This window comes from Bos javanicus, chromosome 26, assembly GCF_032452875.1.
Source record: "Bos javanicus breed banteng chromosome 26, ARS-OSU_banteng_1.0, whole genome shotgun sequence".
Classification (NCBI taxonomy): domain Eukaryota; kingdom Metazoa; phylum Chordata; class Mammalia; order Artiodactyla; family Bovidae; genus Bos; species Bos javanicus.
This window is the reverse complement of record NC_083893.1, coordinates 50202169-50222984: the sequence shown is the minus strand read 5'-3', so window position 1 is coordinate 50222984 and position 20816 is coordinate 50202169. Positions and strand designations below refer to the sequence as shown.

The window sequence follows — 20816 nt, the reverse complement described above, 5'->3', positions numbered from 1 at the left end:
TACTGTAGCCGATAAGTCCAGACTTTAATACTTTGTGAGGTGGAGAACTTTGATATTCTAAGATTTAAAACAATCTTTATTAAAAACTGTACAATAATTTACAAATGAGTAAAAATTCTCTGGTATATATCATAGGAATCACAATACAAAAATATGTGTAAAATTCTGTAGTTAATCACCATACAAACCTATTTTAGGGCTCTGAATACTGTTTAGCACTAAACAGAGTATCACGTGTTTAGAGTGTGGTTATTAAGGAACTGCTTCAGGGGACACAAACACTGCTTGGCACATCGCCGTGAGAAAACAAGTCCTCATTCGTGTTTGCATAAATTTACAATAAAGCTTTTAAAAAATACACAGTAAACAAATATATGATTTGATACCTATATGTACAGCTTGATTTTCCTGAGCCTAAACGTAAATCCATCACTGTGTTAAAACATACAGTCCATCTTAAGGTCAATGACGCAGTGATGGTCAGCGTAGATTAATGTCCAACACCTCCAAACCCACTCCCGGCACGCCCTCCTTCCTGACTGCCGGCACTGGTGTTCACAGCCGCGTAAGGCACTCAGGGTGTCCTGAAGGCTACAGGTTCCTCGAGGGCTGAGCACTTTAGGGAAAAGCCACAGTCCTTCAGCAACTGGAGCTTGAGACCACGGGAACGAGGTACACACACTGTGTCAACAAGGAAGCTGCGGCTCACATGGATTCTGGTTTGCACAAATGAAAGCACATGTGTCTTCTGGACATTGCGCACGTGGATTCTGGTTTGGACAAACGAAAGCACGTGTGTGTGTTTCTGGATATTGTGCACATGGCCATGGTGATAACTGTTGGGCTGCACGCATCTCAGTTACACAGTAAACATTTCTGTGTTTCAACCTCTTTGTGACACTTCCTCTATTTGAAGAGCTAAATAGTGAGCCCAAATATTCAATTCAATACAGTCCACTGGTTTTGAATAAAAGGTACATTCTAGTATTTAGAGAATGCATATTATTTTAAAATACTTGACTTCTTCAGATGCTCAGTGGATTGGCAGGAAATAGTGACAAATATGCATATTTGTCTCTTTCTTCTCTTTCTTTTCTCTTTTTTTTTTTTCCAAAAGCCCAACCCTAAAATGCTGGATTTTGTAGGCAGATGAACAGAAGGTGCCTATGATACATGAACAGAAACAATGGTATCTGAAGAGAAGACTTGGCATTTCAACTCAATGTGTGCTTTGGGGAACATGCAGTTTCAAAATGCAGTTTGGTACATGGATTACTTAAAACATTCATTGAGCCATTTTCCCTTTCCAATGCACATCCTTTTTACATACAGATAATAATGACTTCATAAGCATTGGTACATATTTACATGCTTCTCTTTCCTGTAGAGTTTGCCTCCTTTTAAAAATTACAGAGCTGTGATTGAGAGTCTGGGATGTGTGGGCATATGAAATGCTCCAGACATATGTACCACATGAAAATCATGATGACCCAAGTAAACACGAGGGGCGTGAATTTGGGTTTCAAATGCACACTTTGGGATCCCAAACGGCCAGCCTCCATAACTGCTGTTCCTGGGCAGGTACACGCGGGGCTGGGCAGGCCCTCAGGGAGAGGAACTGTGGAGCGTTTCTCAATGCCTGCATCGTACACTCCACCAGACTTCACTCTGGGAGTTCGTCCACAGCTCCACAGTGGCTTTTATTCACGCAAGTCTACTGTTTGCCTTTTGATTCTGACTACAACAAATGCACCAAGACGACGCAGTCATCAGAGCAGGACAGAAGAATGCAGGGAGGGTTAAACCGGACTTTGGACTTGAGACACAAAGCCTGACATCAAGCTCAGATGGGAAAGCAGTGGACTGGCCCCACTTCTTGCCCAGGTGAGCATGTAACTGCGGCTTTAATGACAACAGAAAGGATGCATCCTTCTCGGACAAGCGTTGATTGATCATGCATTGCCCAGCGGAAAACCTGCACCCGCCAGAGAAAAGCATGTCTGTCTGATCCTATCATCTTTCTCTTGATTCATCCTAGCAAATCAAGCCCAGTCTGGCTGCCTCTGTCGTCCGTACCCGAGTTGAACGTTTCCTCCAACACAAATATAAAGTGACCCTAACCCTTGCAGACACACAGGCGGACCTCCCTCCGCTCCCGGGCAATGCGGCTTGTGTTTCTCTCACACAGTGTTGTCTTAGGTCTCACCTGGCTGCCCGGCTCATTACCCAGTACGTCAATCTACAAGTGCCTCAAAAGAGCTCAACCCTGTGCGTCCTCTTCTGACAGAGCATGTGTGTGTGCACATAGATTCATGCACACACACACACACATTGCATTACTGACAGCACAATCTTAGATCTCAAGGGTGCGAGGTCAATAGAAGGACCACCTCCAAGCCACAAGTCAGGCTGTGTCCAAGCACAGGAAGGCTCTCCCAGTCTGTGGACCACGAAGCTCACAAGGAGTGGAACTCACGCTTTAAACTGGCTTCATCGACGTGCTGCTTCTCCTCTGAAAGAGAGTGAAGACAGACGCTTTCTGTTAGTGTGAGATATCTGAGCCACTGGCGGGGACTCCAGGCAGGGAAAAGCTCTGGAGAAATGATGGATGCTGGCTCCACAGGTGGACAGTCTGGCCCAAACACCGTGCCATGCTGAGCCTCTGCCTGGAGATGCTGAGGGCTCTTCCCAGGAGCTGAGAGGCCGCAGAGGTCAAGCGCCTCATGAGGTTGCGTGCAGACGTGGCCGCAGAGCTCCCTCCCACACGGGGGAGAACGCCACTTATGCTGAGGTTTGTTTTTTCTCAGTACTTAGGAAGTGGGCCTCTGTTATGTGCCAGTTCTTTCTTTTCACCTTTTACATCTTTAATATTTGGAAGAAGTTAAGAAGGTGCTTCCCAGGATCTGCATCTAACAAGAAGGGTGGGCTGTGGAGCAGCAGACTGGTTGGGGGGAGAGGTGAGGGAGGAGGTGAGGGAGGAGGTGAGGGAGGAGGGAGGGAGGAGGGAGAGGGAGAGGGGAGGAGAGAGAGGAGGGAAAGGGAGAGGGGAGGGAGGAGGGAGAGGGGAGGGAGGAGGGAGGACGAGGAGGGGAAGGAGGGAGGAGGGGGAGGGGAAGGAGGGAGGAGGGAGGGGATGGGAGGAGGAGGGGGACGGGATGGGACGGGGGTGGGTGGGGCATCCAGAGGTGGAGCCTGGGGTCACAGACATTAGAAACTGCACAGAGTATTTTTGGTTTTTGATTGTTTAACTTCTCAGTAAGAGGATACTCCACCAAGAAGAATGACCACCAAACGCAGTGAAATTGCAGTGAGCTCATCTCACTGAGTGTCACACCTCTCCATTGACATCTCTGCTGCATTCAAGTGACACTGCTTCTTAGGCCCTCCATCTGATCCATTCCTAAATAGGTTCCATTAGTCCATCCACTTTAAGCTGTTAGAAAGGACCCTCTCATTTTGCAGATGGAAAGACCGAAGCCCCGAGACACCAAGGGATCTCCTGAGGTTGCACCGGGCTGACCAGAGCCAGGGCCCCGGCCACCTGCTCGTGGGCCTCCACCACGTCACTGCCCCCTTGAGTTAGGATGATGACTGTCTGGGGTGTGAGTTGCACACGAATAAATACAGAACAACAATCTTGTGGAAAATAAAGTCACCCTCCAGCTTGAAGGGACAAGGTGACGGCATCCTGTTCCCTCAGGTCATGGGCCCCTTTTCCTGAGCCTGCCTGCCCTGCTGCCCTTACATCCACAGCACTGCGTCTAGGACGGGCATTCCTCTGCTCTCACCCAGGACTGTGGCACTGCACGTGCACACACACACACATGCACACACACACAGAGAGGCATGGTTTGCTTCCAGGCTTCTAGACCTCCCCTCCCTCCTGATGCACACACACGCACACATGTGCACACACGCACACATGTGCACACACACACATGCACACACACACACAGAGGCATGGTTTGCTTCCAGGCTTCTAGACCTCCCCTCCCTCCTGACGCACACACACGCACACATGTGCACACACGTGCACACACGCACACATGTGCACACACACAGAGGCGTGGTTTGCTTCCAAGCTCCTAGACCTCCACTCTCTCCTGACCCCCAGTCCCATGTCCTCTTGGGGACATGGTGTCCTCCACTCCTCCTTTCTCTAGCCACTGGCCCAACTTCCCGACTGTCCCTGTCAGCCCAAGATCTCACCAACACTGAAGCCGCGCCAGGCCCAGGACAGGCGAGTGTGGGTCCTCTCCGGGGTCTGCCCTGGGTCTCCTGACCTGGGGCCTCCTCGGTCAGGAGCACCTGTGTGGGCAGGAACTGAGCCACTGTCAGCACAGGGGCTGCCCGCCAGGTTCGCCCTGGACTGGCCTCTGGGAACCCAGCTTTTGAAACTCTCCTGGAGTGAAGAGGTCCTGCTCGTGGGGTGGCTGAGAATGTTTGTACAAATGGTGTGATTTGCGGCAAGCATCTGCTTCTTTCTGAGGCTAGCATTTTACAGGCAGGGGGTGCCCACTTGAGTAGCCCCAATAAAAGCTCTGAGCTCTGAGCCTTAGATGAACCCCCCTCCAGCTCCCCAGCAGAGATACCACACACACAGCTGAGTTCCCACGACCAGGGGAGCACACTCCACGTGGCCTGCACAGAAGAGAGAATGTGTAGGGAGCCTCCTCCTGGGTCTCCTGGCCCTGCAGAGCCAGCCACATCCCTGCAGGACATCGCTGCACGGTCTGAGCTGGAGCTCCACTCTGGGCTGCGTCCTAAGACTCCTGGTGGGTCCCTGGGCCTGAGGGGGGCTCTTGGGGACCCAGGAGCCCTCCCTTCCACTGTTTTCCAGAAGCCTGGAGGTGCTTTTCCAGAAGCTGTGAGGTGCAGAGCAGAGAGGCATGGTCTTTGCCTCCGTGAGCACACCTGTCCACTTGCTGGGTCATCATTTATTTGACTGTGTGTTAGGGGCCAGGGCAGTCTAAGTGTGTCTTGAGGTCCACACCAAAGGTTTGTCCACAGCGTGAGCGAGCCGGGTAATCCCCATGTGCAGCACTTCACAGAGAGGGGACAGGGCAGTGCGTGGGCACAGACGAGAATGAACGTCGTGGGGGAACGGGGACACAGGATGTATCGCTCCCAGCCCAGCGGGGCAGTGATGTCTCGATCAGGGTGGGCACCCAGAACCGCAGCCGCACCCTTCCTTCTGGAGGGAAGGCTTGCGATGTAACTTCTCTACTGGGCTGCACTGGAGGACGGGTGATACAGATTCAAGTGGTCATTCGAGTTACCATTCAGGAAGAGTGATAACCAACGTCATTAAGTGCGTTTATGTCACAGTCACCAAGACGGACGGAGGAGGGACAAGGCGACGGGAGGGCACGGGCTGGACACGACCCAGCTGGCAGCAGCGCCGTCTCTATGTTGGCACCCAGCCCAGCGGGCACAGAGACGTCAGAACCCTGCTCAAAGCTGCACAAGCAGAACTCTCATCAGTAACACCCATGGGCAACACACGCAAGTGCCTTCATACACACGGGTTAGGAAACAGCACGCGGATTTATGTCAAAATACAGCCCGAGCCACCGGCCCCTCAACTGATGGGAAACATGAAGTTGTTGGCAGGGCGACCAACCTTCCTGGGGTTGGAACCAACTGCAGGTGGGGGGCCTCATGTTGCCCAGAAATACGCGCGAGGCACGTGAACCCGGGTCCGAACACGGGGTGGGCCAGGCAGAGGCCCAGAGCCCACGTGGCAGGGGCGACGCCCTGCAGCCCAGATTTTTGCTCTCTGCCCCCAAACATCACCCCTACTCACAGTCCCAGGCCCTCAGAAGTAAGCCACACAAATACAAGTTCAATCAGCTTATGGGACTGAAGAGGACAGGTTAAAGCCAGAAACCCTCCGCATGAGCGCTTACTACTCTGGGAAACCGTAGCCTAGCATTTCCAACAGAAACCAGCAGCAACAGAACACGTGTTTGGGGCTGAGGGCTTCCCTCCCCGAAGCTCCGACTTGGGGGAAATAGGAAGAAACAGATGCTCTCGCCCAGACCCGGCTGAGCGTCCCCCCTGCCGCCCGGTCAGCTCTCCGCAGGGCCTTTCCATCAACCACACAGAGGGGGACAGGGCTTCTGTCAGCGCACCCGGGCCATCGACCAGGTCCTTCTCCCCGCGCCCCACAGGCAAGAGCCCGCTGCAGGCGGGCCAATCCATTCTGGCCCGGGACGGTCCATGCTCACACCATGCCTAGCTCATCAACTTGACTGGGACAGGCCTCCCGTCTCTAACCCCCAGACTACCGGGCAGAAGACCCGGCAACAGGCCTGACCCCCACTCCCATCCCCACTTGCTCTGACTGGGCAGGCTGCCTGTCCAGATCCCACACGGCTGCCCCATGCATGTGCCCGGCACACACAGAGACCCACACACACCACCACAAACAGACCTGCACACATAACCACACACACAGGCCTGCACACACAACCACACACAGACCTGCACACACAAACACAGACTGCACACACAACCACAGAGACCCACACCATACACAGACCCGCACACACAAGCACACTCACAGACCCACACACACACAACCACACACAGACCCATACACACACAACCTCACACACAGACCCACACACACACAATCATACACAGATATACACACAACCTCACACACAGACCCACACACATACCACACTCAGACTGCACACACAAACCCGCACACACAACCACACACAGACCCGCACACACAACCACACACAGAACTGCACACACAACCACAGAGAGACTTGAACACACAAAACCACAGGCACAGACCTGCACATACACAACCACACACAGACCTACACATACAACCACACACATAGACCTGCACACACACAACCACACGCACAGACCCGCACACACACAACCCTTGGTTCCTGTTTTGTTTTTCGTCTGGGTGACCAGGAGCTGCTCTTGCAGTCGGAGAAGGGGCGTCCGGCTCTCCCCTGGCGCTGCCTGCTCTAACAGCGGCCTCTCTCAATAATGGCCTCATGCTCACGCTCTGAGAGGGCCCACACTGCTTAAACCGGGATGGCGACATGACAAGCGCCAGGCGGCTGGCCGTGGGCCAAGCGCTGCCACCGCACAGCGCAGATCAGGCAGCAGGGCGCAGAACGGGGCGGGGCATCGGCCTCCAGTCAGCTCTCCCACTTCTCCCTGAGACCGTGTGCAGATGTCCCAGCAGCACGAGAGAACGGCTTTTGCCGTCAGGTAAACACAAAATTCTAAACAGGGAGGAAAAAGCAGCTCCAAAGCCAACAGGAACTGGAGGAGTTTGTCAGTATCCCCTAATGTCAAGGCTATATACTTTGGATGACCCCTAATGACCACAGGTGGACACCCAAAGAAACTCCTGCACCAGCACACCAACAGACTTCACGTGAATGCTCACATCGGTGAAACCCAGATGCCCATCACCAAGGTGGTGGGGGCCCACGAGGGCCTCCCGGAGCGGGACACGAAGACACACGGTCACCGGACAGGCGAGTCCAGGCACCACGAAACGAAGTCGCTGCATGTCCAAAAGCATGACGCCTCTTACAAGGACCTCAGAAGCAATAACAGCTACACCTTTCAGAAACCTACGTGTTGGCCACAAAGCTCTGCCCAGGGCACGGCCCAGGGGTCAGAAGGCAGTTACCTCCGAAGGGAGAGAGGCAGGTACGGGAGGGGGTCGGAGGTTAGACGTCAGTGAAGCCAGAGAGGTTACAAGAAACACCCACCAGGGCCATTCCGAGACCAGTGGCAGGAGAAAGCCAGTGTCAGGACACATGCAAGTCTGTGCAGCAAAGAGGAAGAAAACTCCATGACAAGGGCTGCAGTGTGCGTGTGTGTGCGTGTGTGCGTGTGTGTGTGCAGGCCTGTGAGTCTGGGAGGCACATAAACAACTCAGCTTGTACGTCTTTCCTTAAATACGAAACAATAGACAGAAATTAAAAGACAATTTCATCAGTTATGATGGAGACTATTACAGACATGGCTCAAATGAAGGCTTCCGCTAACATGTGTCCACAATGCCTGTTAACTGTGGATGTTTGCTGAGCAAGACTGACTCCTCCCTGAATTTCAGCAATGACAACAGCCATCACTTCTGGTCACCGGGTCTCAGTGCAGCGTGAGCAGGCTCACAGGAGCGGGGCTCATCGGTATGCAGTGCCTGCTCCGGGAGAGCTGTAAATCTGCCCTGCTGACAGTTGAGTCTCACATCTCGGGATTCCAGACCCTGAGCTGGGCAGACGAGGCGCCTGGAGCCCCAGCCGCACCCCCAGGACCCAGAGGGGACCAGGCATGCCAGCGCGGAGGACGCCGGCAGATAGCAGCTCTGACCCCCTGCCTCCCCGAGTTTGATGACTCAGAGGTGGGGAGGACACTCCAGCCAGGACCAGGCTGACCGCAGAGCAGGCTTGGTCCAGCCAAGCAGAAGGCATTTGACTCAAAGACAGAAGAGTTCCTTACAGTGGGGGTGGGGGGAGACAAGAGATGGACAACCACTTGCAAAAAACGTGCTTTGACCAAAACCATGCAGCAAATGCAAACATAAACTCAAAATGGATCATGAACATGAATGTAAGACACAAAGCCACGCGATTCCAGAGGAAACACTGGAGAAAATGTTGGCGGCCTTGAACCTGGCAAGGTTTTCTTAGGCCCAACACCACATAACCTATTTCTCCTGAAGCAAAAAACGCTTGTCTGGACAGAGTGGGTGGACCAGCTGAGCTTGGAGAGTGCACTGTGATGACATGAAATGGGGACCTCTGGGGAAGCTAGGTGAAGAGTATCTGTGCAACTTTTAAGTCTGAAACTACTTTAAAATAGAAGATTTTTTAAAAAGCTGATGGGAGAAGGGGGACGCTTGCTTAGGAATCTGGTAACTTGTGATGTACATACTGCACCAAATGTGCATGGAACCAGCCCCTCCCAGCGACGTCTCCAGTGCAGAAAGCCCCAGGCCCATCTGCTCCCCGGCTGAGAGGGGCCCTCGCTGACTAGGGGGAGCATGTCAGTGGTCGGGGCTGGGAAGGGCGATAACGATACAGAACATCCTGGATTTAGATGTCAGCACTCTGCTGACAGCCTCAGACTCACCCTGGAGACTGGTGAGCCAGAAGGTGATGGGGGAACCCCCGCGGGGCTCGACGTTTCCCACGAGCTGCCATCCGTAGCTGCAGATCCGCAGCCACCAGCTCTGCACCCACAAAGCGGTCCCCTCCCCCTCGACTGAGAAAACGCAGAGCAGCATCGTTGCGGTGTGGCCGCCCCCACTGCCCGCGTGAAGGGGAGCGTGGGCCGCGGGACCCCTCTCACTGAACATCCGCTACTTCTGCCCAGGGTGAGGACGCTTTGGTGCCAACTGCTTCACACAATATCCTCCTACTTTGGCGACCCAGACCTCTCCCCCGGTCTCTGGACAGCGGTGCTGGTGGAGGGAAAACGTGCTTGTTCATGGGTCCTTGAGAGTGAGACCCTGGCCCCCACTGCGTGCCACCACCCCACAGCCCCATGTGAGACGTGCAGCCCAGTTCCATCCCCACATGGTGATGCCCACTGCCCCGCACCAAGGCCACCCCAACACGAGCATGCTGGGAGCAGGAGTTGTTCAAATCCCGTCCGGGTCTCTCTCCAGACGTCCAAGGGAGCCTCCATCAACACTCAGGTCCTGGAGGCTGCCTGGGCCCCAGGGAGGCCGTGCCTGCCCAGCGCCCCGACGTCCGACCCTCACCTCAGGCACCCAGTCATCTGTACCTGGCCCTAGCCTCCTCCACAGGTGAGACCTGCTCACGGTTCTGGGACACCAAGTGGCCTTCCAAGCCCTGGCAGGTCCCGCGTGCCACGCACACAGCAAGACAGACTGCAGAGCTGGGCTGGCTTTCCAGGGGGAGGCTGCAGGGAAGATCCTGAAGCGGCAGAGGCGACCCTGCCACCCGTGGGGTCCTTCCAGGGACTCTGCACCATCCATTTTGACACAGCATTGCTGTGGCCGTGTATTCATTGTCCTTCACTGGCTACAGGTGACCTCTGAAGCCAGGATGTGACAGTGGGCTGTCCTCGCCCAGCAGTTGCCTTCACGTAACATGGTGCAGCCCACGTACCTCAAGGGACCCCAAGATCCAGGAATCCTGAGCTCCAGGGACCTCAAGATCCAGGGACCCTGAGCTCCAGGGACCCCAAGGTCAGGGACCCCAAGTTCCAGGGACCACGAGATCCAGGAATCCTGAGCTCCAGGAACCCAAAGATCCAGGGACCCCGAGCTCCAGGGACCCCAAGAACCAGGAATCCTGAGCTCCAGGGACCCCAAGATCCAGGAATCCTGAGCTCCAGGGACCCCAAGATCCAGGGACCCTGAGCTCCAGGGACCACGAGATCCAGGAATCCTGAGCTCCAGGGACCCCAAGGTCAGGGACCACGAGCTCCAGGGACCCCCAGTTCCAGGGACTGGGCCTTGAAGGGGTGCTCAGGTTGGAGGGCCCATGTGTGGACAAAGATGGGGGACCAGCCTCCACTCCAGAACCAGCCTCCCAAGTGGCCTTTTCCAGCCAGAGGCTGTGCTCGTGCATTCCCAGCCGGGCCCAGGCCCCGCACCAGGCTGACTGCACGTGGCTTCGAGAGACGGGCTTCCTTAGAGGAACTGAGTGAAAGAGCTGAGTGTCTTAAGGCCCCGTCTAGGGAGAGGGCAGTGGTCTCACTCTGGCCTCTGCTCTGCCTGACTCCCTTCTCTACATGGCGGTGCGTCTCGAGGGCCCTGCAGCCCCACTGCCAGAGGTTCAGCTGGCTCTGTGATGGGAAGGGGTGGGGAGACGGGGCCCCTTATCTTTCCTACAGACCCAGAAAACAGAACTGCACTCCCAAGCTGCCCCACGTCACCCAGAAACATGTAGACAGAAAAGCTCCCCAGGAGCGCCCGCCCATCCAGATCCTGACCCCGCCATGGGGTTGACCTGCCGGCTGCCCCGGGGCACCTTCAAGCCCTGGGGTGGGAGGAGGTGATGCCCTGGGGACACAGGGAGGCCTGCTGAGCTGGGAGTCATGGCAGAGAGAGGGGCTGTGCCACAAGAAAAGGTTTCGGAGTTTCTGGGCCCAGCCAGACGGGGTGGGCGGGCAGGTTGAAAGGCCTAGGGTGTGGGGTGGGGCTGGGTGGGCAGGAGGGGCCGGGGGCCCTCTTCTGCTGGGAGCTGAGCTGAGGCCGCCCCTGTGGCTCAGGGACATGCCCTGTGACCACGCACAGGCCTCTTGGCTGGCCTTGTTGGGGGGTGCCCTGGGTCTGGGCAGAGGACACCCACAATACATTTAGTACCTCTGGGACCATCCCGAGCCCACCTTGCCCTCACCCGCCTGCATAGACACCAGGGCTATGGTCAGAGTGAGGATGCTCCCGCTGCAGGGCCAGCGTCCCAGCAAGCTGAACCTCAGAGGGAGCCGACCGCCCCCACCCCAGGAGGTGGGATCCCACAGACCCGAAGGTGATTGGGCACCCCGCAGGGTAGGAGGGAAGGCGTCATGTCCCAGGGATGACAGCTGAGCCTCACCTGCTGCCAGCTGGGCGTCGGGCCCCCTTCTCAACCGCAGACCTATGGGCACTGTGGTCCTCGCCAGGCACTGCCCCTGGAGCACGAAGGCTGCAGCTCTGGACCCGGCGGCTTCGGCCCCACTGGGCCTGCCTCTGCGGTGCCCGGGTCTGCGCTGCCCGAGACGGCCTCTGGCCCCTGTGTCTCCAGTGAGGCCCTGCCCTGTCCAGCCACCCCGCCCTTCTCGTCCCAGCTCCCTCCATCAGCTCCTCGGTCCTCACTCTGACCAGTCCCTCGGCGCAGCTCAGGGCGGGGTCCAGCCGCACCGTGGCATCCACGGTTCTATTCCCACTGGCGACAGCGTCCAACACAGCAGGGTGGCCGCATGCGTCGGTCGGCAAGTGCCCAGGACCCCGGCGAGCGAGTTGCAGCGTCTTCACAGCTGGCCCGGGAGACCCGGGGAACCACACTGGAGATGCTCCATGAGCCGCCCGGGTGCCCTGGACGAAGGTCCCCGTCGTGGCAGCAGCCCCACCGCGGCGTGCTGCGGGCCGCCTGCGTTGTTTCTGGGAGTCCGCCCTCTCTTCTGACTCCTATTGCGGTCACTGAGGGAACCAGGGGAGGCAGGGGCCGGGGCTCCTGCACCGAAGCGGCCTGGGCACCCGCCAGCAGGGGCCCCGCGTGTCCCTGTAAGTGGGGCCAGGGGCTGTGTCCCAAGCAAGGACCTGGGGTCCGCAGCCAAGACCAGGCCTCTTCAGAGAAGCCCGGTCGGAGAACGAGTTCTAATTCCGGCTCATCAAAGTGAACAGTCCCCTGGGAGGTGCTCAGAGACCCCCTCTCTCCCTCCTCCTCGACGGCAGGGGGTCTGCAGAGGCCGGCTCCCCCTGAGTCTTCAGGGACGGGCACTCGCCGCTCTCTGGTAAAGCTGGAGGAAAGGGGGGCTGGAGGGAAAGAGACGCAGGACACAGGTCAGGAAGGTGGCAGGGCGAGAGGGAAGGGGCTGGAGGGACAGGGGCGCCGGGAAGGATGGCTCTGCTGCAGAGTAAGGCCCTCTGGCAGGGGCGGGTGGGGCGCCCACAGACAGAGACGGATGATGAGTCTTGTTTGGGAAGGAGGCAGTGGCCAAGCTTTCACGTGCGCCTCGGGCTGAAAGTCGCAGGGACAATGTCACAGCCTAGGATGACTGTGACGTCCTGAGTGAGCCCAGCTTGTCGGGAAGGTGGGGGTCCTGGCCAAATCTCCCAGCGTCACCCCAGATCGAACTTGATACACAAAGGAGAAAAGCCACCAACCCCCCAGCGCTGCCTCCTGCCGAGCTGCCTGGAGCAGAGAACAGGGAGCGTGTGCACACATCTCTCCCCTGGGAGGTCCCTCGGGGACCTTCTCCAGGAAGGCGAGCACCCCTTCCCCTCTGATGATGGCAGACCCTCCCCTCTAGGACCTGTGCGGGCCCTGGGCGTTGCCTCCAGGAAGCCCCTCCTGCTTACGGCAAGTGGGGGCTCTGCTGGTCCCCGGGACGTGGACAAAAAATACTCACCACACCAGAGTGCCCAGGCGAGCTATGACCACAGAATGAAAGCTAAGGAGAAAAACAAGAACAAAAATAGAAACTGAAAACGAAAGGGGAGGGCGGAGACATGGAAGGAAAGAAAGAAAAGAGAGTTTGTAGAGTTTCTGGCAAGAACAAACGTGTGACCACAGACAGAGCAACGCGGAGCAGCTGGCCGGGGGTCAGGAGTGGGTCCCGGCGCGCTGTGTCCAGCGGGTTAAGGGCTGAGCTGCGAGGGGCCGTGGGGACACCTGCGTCTGAAGTGACCACGCTGTCTGTCCCTGGGGACTGTGCTCTGGGGCCCCACACTGTCCAGAGGACGTGCTGAAGGCGACAGTCAGGAGGGAGCCTCTGCCGGTCACCTTGCCTCTGGGCTGGGGGAGTGGGGACGGGCCACCTGGACCTGTCGCAGGGCTGATGCTGAGGGTGCTAACTGGCTGTAATGATGGAAGTCTTACGGATGGAAAGGTGTGCCAAGTGCCAGGCAAACACCAGCACTCCGGGACAATATTTTGGTCTCAGTCCCATTATAAGTGATAAAGCACAGCCAACACGCTGAATAGATTTCACACTCAGAAATCCTCCTTTTGGGTTGGGGGAGGGGCCCGGCCAATTTAGACACAAGAGAAAATCTGGCTGCGGGGGTTGGGGGAGGGGCCCAGCCAATTTAGACACAAGAGAAAAATCTGGCCGTGGTACAGCTGCTTGGAAAAGCGGAGCCCCTTCAGCTAGATTAAAAGAGTAAACACCCAATTTAAAAAATTCAAGCATTTAATGCAAACAAATGCTCTCACTTTAAGATGGAAAAGGAGGCAGGGACGGCACCACCGCGAGGCTGTGTGCTCGCCTCTCCTCCCCAGCGCCCCGCGAGCCTGGTGCCTGTCTGCACCCACCCAGGGGGCAGGCGCGTCTTTGCTCCCAGGCTCCTCTCTGCCTGGCAAGTCGTGCCCCGCCCCTAGGGCTCCAGGGGCCTGTCGCGGGCTCCGGATTTGCAAGTTACCACCAAGACTGTTCGGCAGATGGCGGTACAGCGCCCGCGGAAGGGGCCGGTTTTGTCCACAGGAGGGTGGGCAGGGCATGGGGGGACCAGCTCCAGGGGCTGCCGGGCGCGGGGGTGGGGGTGGGGCCTTCTGCACTCGTGCTGGTCGCTCAGTCGCGTCGGACTCTCTGCGACCCCCTGGACTGTAGCCCGCTAGGCTCCTCTGTGCACGGGGTTTCCCAGGCCAGAATATGGAGTGGGTTACCATTTCCTTCTCCAGGGGATCTCCCCAACCTAGGGATTGAACCCACGTCTCCTGCATTGCAGGCAGGTTCTCTACTGCTGAGCCACCAGGAAAGCCCACCAGAAGCCATTGAAACATCCTAAATCACAGAAAACAAAATTTAAATTAAAAATAAAATAAAACATCTAACTGTCCTAGAACTCAGGGAACCTCACAGGAAGAGCCAGGATTGTCCCCACGGGCGCTCCATCCATCTTGTTGGGACTCACAGAGCCAGGGGTTGGGGGAAGAGCTGGACGGGCCTTCCTGACCCCATCGCATGGCCCCAAACCAGCTGTACCCCAGCACCCAGAGCTTCCCAACTCAGGAGCCACAGTAAAGAGCTCTCATGAAAGGGCCTGGTCACTGGCCCAGAACTACCCCCGAAGCTGGGACACTGAGGCTGTGAGAGGCACGGTCCTGGGGGTGGCGTGGCTGGGTCAGCGAGGCCAGGGTGTTCCCAGACCCCGCGCTCCAGCCCCTGGTTCGGAGCCTCTTTCTGCCCCGACCAATGCTGTGGGGCACCGGGAGCTGCCGCCCTTCTCCATGTGTCAGCCCCAAGTTCACACTGACTTTACTTACCTTTTCCTCCAGTTCCTTTATTTGTCTCTTCTGGGCTTCTATTCTTTCTTCTAATTCTTTAATTCTCTGCAATGTTCAAAGGAGGAAAATCCTTAATAATCAGAGTATTTGGGAAACCAAGTAGGGAAAGATCTTTCAGAATTTTCCCCCGTGCACTTGGTGGGCAAATCCCACAGAGTAGCTGTCACAGCGTCCGCGGGGAGAGGGTGGGGCCTTGGGCTGCCCTCCCCACCGACTTCTGGGGCTTCGGCTGAAACGTGCCTGCCTCAGTTTCTCTGACGCAGCCTCTGCGAGTCTGTTCTTTGCTCCAACAGAAGAGCAGGCACCGCCCCCCCAGCCCCGGCCACACTCCCACCTCCTGCACCTTCAGATCACAAGTCACTAGGCTAGAGCCCAAGCAAACGGTAAGGGCCCGATTCATGGTCCTTCCCAGACATCGCTACAGCAGCCCAAGGAGCAGCCTGAAGGGTCGCAGAGCCAGTCACGGGGGGCACTTTGCTGGTAAGGGTGACCGCACAGTTGGAGAGCCTAGTTTTCATTGTGGTGCAGAATCGGTCAGATGGACATGTGTATCCATGCCTGGCCTGGATGCCTGGCCTGGACCCTGGATGAACCTGGGCTCTGACACTGCCTGTCTGAAGGGAGTGAGGGGTCCTCACACTGACCACCTCGGATCTGACAGCGAGGGTCCTGGTAGCCAACAGTCCTCTGGTGAGACGTCATCCCTGACACTCATAGGACACCTGGGTTCACCAATTTATCTGAACACAGAGCGCAGCCACGAGGCTCCTTCCAGGCCACGCTGCCCACGCAGGGGACTGGAGGCGGGTCTCACACACCAAGGCTGCTAGTCTGCCAGGGTCCCTCATCCCCCCTTAGAAATGAACTGGCCAGAAAAATGGACTGGCCAGACTGGCCCAAGACCAAGTGCCTGAAGGTCGGGAGAACGTCCCCAAGTCCCAGGCCCAGGGACTACTCGCTGTCCCCCAGACAACACCTTCTCCAGATCTTACCACTGAGGGAGGAGTCAGGGAAGAGACTGGCATTAGGGGCCCCAGAAGGCGGATGTACCACCCAGAGGCCTGGGCAGGACAGCCCAACAGGCTGGTCTGGAACAGGCAGTCTGGGAGGACCCCCCATGGGCAAGGCTACTGGAGAGGATGGCTACTGGGTGTGTGTCCACTACAAGGACACCTGGGAGGGCTCAGCCAGTGGAAGGCCCTGGCCAGGAAGATATGGCCCTTGGAGGCATGGCCATCAGAAGGCGAGGCCACGAGAAGGACTGCCCCAGCCGGTCACCCCTGGCCCTGCGATGCCCCGCCCCTCCCGTAGGCCCCACCCCCGCGGCACCATGCCCCTCCCGCACCTGTTGCGCCAGTTGCAAAAGCTCCATGCGCTCCCGCAGGATCTGGGCGTCCCGCTCGCGCAGCTCGCTCATGACCTGGCGCTTCCACTGCTCCACCGCCACCCCGAGCTTCTCGCGCTCCTCCTCCGATAGCAGCTCGGCCACTTTGGCCCCGGCCTCCTGCTGCAGGGCATCGTACAGCATTGCTTCCAGCTCCAAGATGCGCTGGGGGCGGGAGGGGACAAGTCAGGCCTCGCCTTCTTCCCGGGGACTGCCTGGGGCCGAGGCACCCAGCCTGGGAGCCAGGACACCTCCGGACCAGCCCAAAGAGGGGACTGCTGCCTCCTGGACCAGTTAAATGATGTTCTGGAGGGTGGAGCCAGTCCAGGAGTACTTATGTCAAGAGCATCCCTTCCATGCGATGTTTAAGGTGCAATGAAACATTAGGGACGTTGGGGTCAGCAGAATTCAAAGCTGGAGTAGGAGGTTGGCCAAACGGGCGGTGGTCTGGGCAGGCATCCCTTGAGGAAAGACAACAAAGGCTTCTTTCTTTGCTCACAATTTCACCAAACCCTGGGCTTCTGAGTCGCTAAAAAGGAGGAAGGACGGTCCCCACGGGTTTGTCTGCAGTAACGCAGAGGGGCCAGGCTGTCGGCTCTGTGGCCCCACTGCCGCCTGTGCGGGCGACTCGTGCCCCTAAAGCAGCGTCAAGTCCTAACCCCTGGAATCTGTGAACACGGGTCATCTGGAAACAGGGTCTTAGCAGATGTCAGCCAGCGCACCTGAGGCCAGACTGGGCTAGGGGCCTCCACCCACTGACTCGTGACCTTAGAATAAGAGGGGACTGGTGACAGTCACGGAAGATGAGGGGAAGCCAAGTGATGACAGAGGCAGAGGTGGCGCAGCCACGAGCCCAGAACACCTGAGGCCCCAGGAGCTGGAACAGGCAGGCGGGCCTCCCCTGAGTCCTCTGACAGAGCGTGGCCTGGCCAGCACCTTGGGGTCAGGCTTCGGGCCTTCAGACTATGGTGCACACACCTGCCCCACGTCTCCTCCCTTCTGTCTGTCTGTCTGTCTCCCTGCTGCCTGCACACATGGCCTCACCTTCACTTCAAGTCCCCAGGTGCCCAGCCTCTGCCCACCTCACAGCTTCCTCTCCTCCTCTGTCCATGGTACATGACACCCTGCCCGCAGTGCCTGGGTGTGCCGCACTGGCCTAGGCTTCATTGCACAAAGCCCTCCCGCCCCCACTTCCAGGCAGCAGGCACCCTCGTCAGCCCTGGCTCATGGTGAGGATGCTGAGGCGGGCTGCAGAGACCCCTGGGTGGACCACCTGCACAAGGCCTGCTGAGGGAGAGACACTGAGGATTCCAGCCCAGCCCTCGCACCCACCAGGGGCTCCTTCACAGAGAACCTGAAATGCCGCCCGTCCCCGGTTCAGTCACTCGGTCATGTCCGCCTCTTTGCGACTCCGTGGACTGCAGCATGCCGGGCGTCCCTGTCCTTCATCATCGCCCAGAGCTTGTGCAAACTCCTGCAGTATCACCCCCGTGCTGTCCCCAGGAGCCAAAACACAGACCTCGTTACAAATGATGACTCAGCAGTTCGATCTGGAGCACTTTCAAAGCTTATTCCTCAGGAAGTTTCACAGCTACAATCTTGAAACAGCCAAATTCTTCCCATCAAAAATCTACCCTCCCGAGAAAGAGAATATTTCCCATCGTATCAGTAGATAAGGATGTCGCAGTCATCAGTGACTGCAGTCCTCCAGCGCGAGCCCGAGAGCCCCGAGGGAGCTCGGGGAGGAAAGAACCGTCAGCCCGCAGCCACTCCCCACGGTGAACCTGAAGGAAGCTCAGGAAGTGAAAAGCGCAGGACAGTGGCCCGGGATGGCTGAGGTGCGTATGAAAGGAACGGTTGCAGTGAGCCCAGACTCTCGCATCTTCCCATACACAGAAAGGCACTAAATTCCTTAACTTAGGTTACCTTGTTTTCTTTAATGCACAATAATCTTTTGATGTTCAGACTACCTGCTCTTTCTTGCAAAACTGAATCTGCCTGCCATGTGGGAGACCTGGGTTTGATCCCCGGGTTGGGAAGGTCCCCTGGAGAAGGGAGAGGCTACCCACTCCAGTATTTTGGCCTAAAGAATTCCATGGACTGTACAGTCCATGCGGTCACAAAGAGTTGGACACGACTGAGTGACTTTCACTCGCCTCCTCTGAGCTGTTCTCTAAGAGTCACTTGAGATGCTGCCTCCTGGGCTTAAGTCCTAAAAATCTCCACTGAATAAAACATAACTGTTAACTTTTAGGCTGTGACTGGTTTTCAGGTCGACGCTCCTCACAAATGAATGTTTCCTCTTCAGGCAAAATGACTACTGGATGTCCTTTTGGCTGAGTAGACATTTTAGGAAATGGGGGGAAAGAGCCCTTTGTCCATGTTATTGTTCTTGACAGCCGCAAAGTCAACTGTCCCCAGTCAGCTGTCACAGCCAGCTCACACCACACATCAGCTGCCACTTCTTAGAGCAAAAGAGCTTAGTGCATTTAAGATAAACTCTGGCTTTCAGATAAAGGCAGCTGAGTGTGGGGCTTAACACGCACATCACAGTGACTTCATCCCAAGCCTGTGGATGGAGATGGTCTGACCCTGCTCACTCGATGCAGCAGCTTGAGCCACGGCCACCCAGATGCCCAGAAGCTAGCTCTGTGCCCAGGGGCTGCCCCAGGGTGAGGCCCGCCCTTCCCCCTGAAATCCCAGGTGTGGCTCCAGTGCTCATGGAAGGGAGGGTGTGAAAGCTGGAAGGCCCGCCTGCCAAGGCATCCCAAGGTGACTAGGTGCCCCCTCCTGCACAGGGTTCTGTGAGTGGCAGGTAAAATGGCTAATTGTCCAGCAGGAAGTGCAGGCTTAACTTGGCATCAAGGGAACCAGGGTTGGGGACTTCCTTGGTGGTCCAGAGGTTAAGCATCTGCCTTCCAATTCAGAGGATGCAGGTTCAATCCCTGGTCAGGGAACTAAGATCCCACATGTCGTGGGGTGACGAGAGAAGCCTTCCAGCAGCATGGGGAGCCCGTGTGCCGCAGGAGGACCCAGTGGGGCCACAAGAGAAAAGAAAGAGAAAACCAGGGTGGACAGCACAGCATGCAGCCTACCTGCCAGCACTGGAGAGAGGGGGCCCCAGACGACGGCCCCCCGGGGAGCAGCCCCGACAGTCATCCCACTAGGGGTGCCCAGCGTCTCCGCGGCCCCACGGCATCCCTCGGGGCTGTGTGACAGAGCCCCCACCCGCCGTCCCAGGGTGACACTTTCTGCTCCTCCAGCCACCTTCAAGGGCCACGGGACAGCACCCCGCTCACAGCATACTCCACAGGCAGGGGACAGAGGCCCACGCCGCCTGGAAGGACCGTCCTGCCCGTGACACTGACCTACAGGTGTGGCTTACTGTTGCAGAGGAAGCATGGGCCCCGCTCCTGCAGGAAGCACCTCTGTTGAGCCCAGTCTGAGGAGCTAAGTGTGACATTGATTCAGGGGCCACCTTGAAACAGAAAGGCTGCCTGAGGTGCAAATGAAGTTTCTTCCCACGTCCTCCAGCTCACTTCAGTGAGGGCTCACTGACAGTAATGGAGAGAAGTGGGCTCTCGGGGTCGACCCCACACAGGGCCTCCCTCAGGTCTGTCTGGGACAGGTCTCCTGCAGAGCAGGTGGGTGAGCAGCTCGTGATGCTGGTGGACAGGGAGAGATGATGGACAGACACTCAGCTATGCTCCTTTCATTCCTAAAGGCATCGTTTCAATAAATCCTATTTTCTGAGCTCAATTCAAATACCCACTTGACCTCTGCTCATTTGCCTGCACTCCTGGGGCCAAGGGTGGCCAAAGGGGCAGTAAGGCGTCCTCGGAACTCGCTGGGTCAGAGAGTGAGCCGGTCCCACGGGGCACAGGCTCTACCCAGGCAGGCCTGGGTCCACGTGGCCCCTGAGAAGCATGCTGGCCATGGGACACCTTCCCCGTTTCCGCCCAAACCCCGCGCGGCCGGGCGGCTCTCACCTTGTGAGCCTGGTCCAAGCACTGCTTCCGGTAGTCGAGCTCCTCGTCCAGGTAGCCCTTCTGCTTACTGAACAGCTCCTGGAACACAAGGGGACCTGCGTCTGGGCCTCGTGTGGGGGGAGTGGCGGCACGGGGCTGCCGGCCGGGTGTGCACTCACCTTCTCGCTCTCTAGGTCCACCATCTTCCGCTGCAGGGCCAACTCCGTCTCCTCGATCTGCTGGAGCCACTGGGCACAGACAGAAGGTCCCGACAGCCGTGAGCCCCCGGGTCACCATTCGGTCAGCAGAGCCCACCTCCCCAGCCCCGGGGACACAGCCTGGGGGCATGCCCCGTCCTTCCCGCTCTTCCTTGGGGAGGGAGGGCTCAGCCCCTGCGGGAGTCAGAGCTGGGCGGGTGTCATGGGCTCCGTGTGCCCAGCGTGCAGGCCAGGTCTGGGCCCCACCTCTCAGCCCCGCCTGGCGTCCAGGGAGCCTGCCCTCACACCC

General features: G+C 57.5%; 1 protein-coding gene across 27 annotated transcripts in view; it reads right to left on the bottom strand.

Annotated features, from left to right (window-relative positions):
* Positions 1 to 20816, bottom strand: part of JAKMIP3 (Janus kinase and microtubule interacting protein 3) — an 89631-nt gene continuing 68815 nt past the window's right edge. For 11 of the 27 annotated variants that reach the window (XM_061403874.1, XM_061403875.1, XM_061403873.1 and 8 more), the window contains 4 exons: positions 20489 to 20557; positions 20331 to 20408; positions 16303 to 16506; positions 14476 to 15002 (listed from right to left, as the gene is read on the bottom strand). In XM_061403874.1, the coding sequence (XP_061259858.1) occupies positions 14718 to 15002; positions 16303 to 16506; positions 20331 to 20408; positions 20489 to 20557 (636 nt within the window). In that variant the 3' untranslated portion in view covers positions 14476 to 14717. Of the gene's footprint in view, positions 2513 to 11564; positions 14455 to 14475; positions 15003 to 16302; positions 16507 to 20330; positions 20409 to 20488; positions 20558 to 20816 lie in introns of those variants that run through there. The other 16 variants (XM_061403882.1, XM_061403886.1, XM_061403884.1 and 13 more) reach the window with 6 other exon arrangements.